The 5,272-nt window shown below is 48.4% G+C and overlaps 1 protein-coding gene across 1 annotated transcript in view; it reads left to right on the top strand.

Annotated features, from left to right (window-relative positions):
* LOC103610455 (tetratricopeptide repeat protein 13-like) overlaps positions 1-5,272 on the top strand; it is a 52,547-nt gene that overhangs the window by 30,181 nt on the left and 17,094 nt on the right. Inside the window, exon 11 of the mRNA XM_008594622.1 lies at positions 1,534-1,733. Within this exon, the coding sequence (XP_008592844.1) occupies positions 1,534-1,733 (200 nt within the window). The remainder of the gene's footprint in view (positions 1-1,533; positions 1,734-5,272) is intronic.

Genomic DNA, 5,272 nt, shown 5'->3' with positions numbered 1-5,272 from the left:
GGAAAAAAAAAAAAAAAAAAAAAAAAAAAAAGAATATCCTTGAAGATTTTAGCTCACACACTTTCCAGTGACTTAGATCTAGGTGTACTGAGGGCACCTGCCCCCGGAACGATCCCCACTCTGCTGCAATTCTCTTACATACATCACAGGCTGTAGTCCTGTGTAAGTTTTCTGGTCTTTCTCCGTCTCAGCATTCCTATGTGTTTTCCTAAAGGGTTGGGCTTTGGCCCCCTAACTATAGGCTTTGGCCTTCTAAACTAAGGACTTTGGTCCTCTAAACTATAGGCTTTGGCCTTCTATGCTGAGGACTTTGGCCCTGTATAGTTTATGTATCTTAATTCTATCTCATTAATAACTTCTTAGTCAATATGCGCAATAAGAGAATAAACATTATTCTGAGTAAATGCATGGCATGAACCCACTGAAGGCGGAGAGGTCTGTTAAATTTGGTCATGACGTGGCCTAGGAAGTCTGGGTGGGAACAGTAGCAGGAGCAGCTCTGCCTGAGGACACTGGCAAAGGCCCCATAGGGTGCAACGTTGGACTGGGTGACACGCACCTCCTAACTGCTGACGCTGGCATGCTAGAATATGCCTCTCTCTCATCTTTATTAGCTACACAGTGCAAGGCTAAGACAGTTGTTGGTAATAAGGCTCACAGGTGATTGCTGGCCTGGAGAACCACATCAGGGATGTCACCCTGTCCCCAAGGTCAGTCTGGAGTAGGTGTTCCAGGTGTGTGTGCAGGTGGTCAGGAGAGCACAGCGTGAAGTGCTCATGCCACATGCAAACACGAGAACGTCCACCAGTCCCTGGAGAGGGTCCTGTGGGAGTCCACGGTCGGGAGTCCCCTGAGGTTCCAGGATTAGGAAGGGGTGTCACCTGCTGCAGAGCACCGTCAGGACTCGTGGGCTCCCCAACCAACCCTGCCCAATCTCTCTGAGCCTTAATTTATCTGGACAATGAAAGTGTGAAGCTGAATAATCCACGGTGTTTGTTCCTGCTTTAAAATGCTGATTTGTTGGGCCGGCCCGGTGGCGCACTGGAGAGTGTGCCACTTGGGAGTGTGGCGGCGCTCCCGCTGAGGTTCGGATCCCATGTGGAGACCGGTTCCCGCTCACTGGCTGAGCGTGGTGCGGGCGCAACACCGAGGGTTGCGATCCCGTTACCGGTCAGTAAAAAAAACAAAAAGGAAAAAAAAATGCTGATTTGTTGTATGGTGAGGCAATTACCAATTCTTAGATCAAATTTCTCTAATTTGCTAATTTAACAAGATTCAAAAAAATCAGAGCCAACTTAAAATACAGTAGCTTCTCCATTTTTCATGCACTTGATGTGACCACAAAGGTCTTTCTACTAATCAAGACCTTTATCAAAGGGCCTCCGCACCTGGAATCCCACGTGGCAGGGGCAGGGGTCGTTCGAGGGGAACCAGCCACAGAAGAGCTGGCCGGTGAGGTGAAACCAGACTGCTGGGCATCAGGGCTGAAATAATGCCACAGTCTCAACTTTGCCTTTTTCTCTCCCTTCTCAGAGTAGAAAAGCAAAGCTCAGAAGCACTCCCACGAAAGCCGTTCGAATGCCCCTTTGCTCTTTGGCTCCCACTGACAGACACTCACCGTGTCCTCAGCGTCAAGAGCTGGAGGCTGTGTGTCTCCGACTCAGTGCCCGGTGCCCCCGGATGCCCCCACAAGGACACAGAGCAGAAAGGCGACCTCCGCTCAGCTGCCTGCTGTCTGTTGGTGGAACTTTGTCCACGGTCCCTTTCTGCTAGATCTCGATCTTGACCTGTCTCTCTTCCTTCCCCGCCCCCAACTTAAAAATCTTTAAGTTGTTGCCTCAGTAGGTTGGGGCGTGACCTGGCAACACCAAGGTCAAGGGTTTGGTTCCCTGTGCCAGCCAGCCACCAAAAAGAAAAAAAAAAAACCTCCTAGGTGTTTATTGGCCATTTACATTTCTTTTTTGGACTGTCTTCATGATCTTCAGCTATTGCTTTCAATTTATTAAGAAGTATTTGAAACGCACACAGAGTATCAATAATGATGCACCAAAACCTGTGTGTTCTCCACGCAGCTTTAGAAAGAAAACTTGACCAATGCAGTTGAAGCCCTCCACCTGATCCTCCCCACCCCCTGCCATCCCCAAGAGGTCACGACCCTACCCCCCTTGAGGTCATACGGCCCATGCATGTCATTGTGTTTTTACCACCCATGTATGTTTCTGTACTATTTCCTGTGCTTATGGCTGCATCCGTGGCAACGCGCCTCCCTAGACAACGGATCCTCTAGAACCACGCTGATGCTGAAATAGCTTAAACCCAATCGCTCACTCGTTAGTGTACTTTCTTAATCATAAAGGTAGATAGTTCATCTTTTTGTCCAGGGAAAAACATGTTGGTGACAATAGCAAATAGATGGTTCTGAGACCATGATAGTAGACAAGGAACAGGACATCTATAGAACAGACACCAGGAAGAGCTCGTGCTATGAAAACCTCTCTCTACACTCTTTTCTCGATGTTCCAATACAAGAAGAAGGAAGGAGACCTCACACGCAACCCGTCTGTGGCTCCTTCATTCATCCATCCATCCATCAACACAGGTTTCCCCAAGAACCCACCACGAGTGCCAGGCACCGAGCCCCGTGCTGGGATATAAGATGAAAAAGACACAATCTCTAGTGACTCCGAGCTGAATTAAGGAAATAGACAAGTAAATAATAATAGCCAAACAATAGCGATAGCTCCCAGTGGGGGAGCAGTTACTATTTCCAGGCATTTGCTTCGTCTGATCCTCATGTGAGACACAGAACAAAACAGCACCTATGGGAAATGGGAGATGCAAAAACATAAGAAACGTACTAGGATCACACAGCCAGCCAGCAGGGGAGCTGGGATTTGAACCTAGGCAGCCTCACTGCAGGGCCTGCGTCTTTACCGACTTCATTGATGGCCTCTGGAGAAGATCGGTTATTAGGGTCGAATGAGATAAGAGCCATGACAGAGAGGCGAGAGGTACCGTGGGATGCTGACGTCCTGAAATCCTTCTTTGACGGTGGCTTGGTGGTGCGGTTCAAGGAGACTCTGCAGAGCAGAGGAGCGCCTCCTTCAGCACAGACAGCAGATTCAGCCCATGCCCTGAGCACACTGCAGGCCTCAGTTTACCTCTGTTAGTTTGGTGTTGCAGCACTGTAATAAGCTAGTCTTAAGTCTACCAACTTGCTCAGTTGGGCGACAGAGAGATATCCTATTTGTAAAATGAGATGGGTCTTGCCAGGGGTCACTGAGCAGACACCTGGGGGGCTAAATTGCTGCAGAGGAATTCCTCCTTTAAAGAGGGACAGGAGGAGGTGGCCTGGGCTGTCGGGTCCAGCCAGACTTTATCTACTTTTGCGTTGGTGCAGAGTCAGAGGGCCCAGCTTCTGAGCAAACACGACAGCTGCTTGGAAATCATGAGAAGCAAAAGATGGAAAATTAACACAAGAGCAAATCACGGAGGGTTTGATATGAGGAAACATGAGCTACGGGGAAAACATCTGTCGTCCATACGGTGGGGTGTGGCATGAGCCCCTCGGGAGGCGCGTGCAGACAGACCGTCTGCAGAAGCCTGCGTCAGCTTCCTTCCTGTTGCAGTCCTTTCCTGGAGAGACCACTCACCAGCAAGTAAGGATTTAACATTTAGTTGCTAAAATGGGTTTCCACGATGGCAACAGACCCCTAAGTGTACCGCCTCCCTGCACATGGGCTTGGATAACTGCAGTTTCCAGGAACAGCTCTGTTTCGAATTAGGCAGGAAAATTCCCCTCGCCTCAGGCTCTCAAAAGGAAAATTCCACATGTACTCTGGTGCTGTGCCTACGCACGTCGCTGCAATGACTGCCGTCACTGTCCCTGTAAATGCACGCTCAGGCGCAGCTGACACCTGCGAATGGGTATGCTTGCTGTCTGCCTTTGGTGGCCCTCATGCCACAGTGGTCTCTTCCAGCAGGAGCTACGTCCAGTAAAGGTCCTCTGTACCAAAATTCAGGAAACTTACAACGTAGGTGTGCCTTTTCTGGAAGAAAGCTTTGCAGTATGTATCCAAATCCCTAAAAATGTTTACTCCTTTATTATTGTGTAGAACTCTTTGGGTGGCAAGAAAGAGAAGCCTACTCAAGCTCACCTGGGAGAATTTCCTACAAGGGCACAGGCCTGTTCCTGTCCTTCCTGCAGCCTGGCCTCAGGCAGGGACGGGAGGTGTTTGGCTATCAAGGAGCCAGGAGGTTGGCGTCCCTTCCCCTCCAAATCATGCTTCAAAAGAATAAGATTCTCTCTTTCTTTCAGTCCCTGCTGCCCAGAGATTGTCTGACCTGTCTTGCGGGCACAGTTTCAGGTTCCTAAGTAAAGCCCCCAACTGGCCCTGGCCTGTTGCCAGGGAGACAGGACACGTGGCATCATACCGCCAGGGCCATAGGGTGGGGTGAGGGGGCTGTGGGTCCAGGAAAAGTGGGTTTGCCCTAAGGGCCTTCCTCCGTTTGCCCTAAGGGCCTTGGTGTCTATAAAAGCCCCCAAACATAGGTTTGGTTAAATAAATGATGTATTCCCTTATTTTGGAATACTATATGACTTTTAAAATCATGTTTCAGAATATTTAACAAGGTTAAAAAAAAAGTTCGTAATATTGTCGAGTGAAAGGGGTTAGTTACAGAGTGAGATTTATTTTTAGCATATAATAAGGGTAACTTAATTGCATAGAAATAATTTGCTTGTTATTTTTAGTATATAAACACGTATGGAGAAAAGACCAGAGTGTATACAACACAGCAGTCACATAGTTATATTTTGTATGTGTGTGTCTGCTATTTTCCAATTTTTTATGTTGACATTTATTACTTTTATAATCAGAACAAAGTTGCTTTTTTTTTTTTTCCTTTTTGTCTTTTTTCGTGTCCGGCAATGGATCGCAACCCTCAGTGTCGCGCCCGTACCGGACCGGGACCGGCAACGGGATCGCAACCCTCGGTGTTGCTCCCGCGCCTCGCTCAGCCAGTGAGCGGGAACCGGTCTGTATGTGGGATCCGAACCCTCGGCAGGAGCGCCACCGCGCTCCCAAGCGGCGCACTGTAGCAGTGCGCCACCGGGCCGGCCCCAAAGTTGCTTTTTTAAACGAACCAACGAATTCAATAAAATTTTACCTGAGATGGGAATGGAAAAAATACCTCATAATTTACATTCTGAATCAGGTATTTTCTAATTTCTAAAGCCGACATACAAATAGGGAATGGTCTTATTGCTCAC

The sequence above is a fragment of the Galeopterus variegatus genome, unplaced genomic scaffold (genome assembly GCF_000696425.1).
Source record: "Galeopterus variegatus unplaced genomic scaffold, G_variegatus-3.0.2 Scaffold11173, whole genome shotgun sequence".
Lineage (NCBI taxonomy): Eukaryota > Metazoa > Chordata > Mammalia > Dermoptera > Cynocephalidae > Galeopterus > Galeopterus variegatus.
Note: the sequence above shows the minus strand (reverse complement) of the source record. Positions and strands in the feature narration are given on the sequence as shown.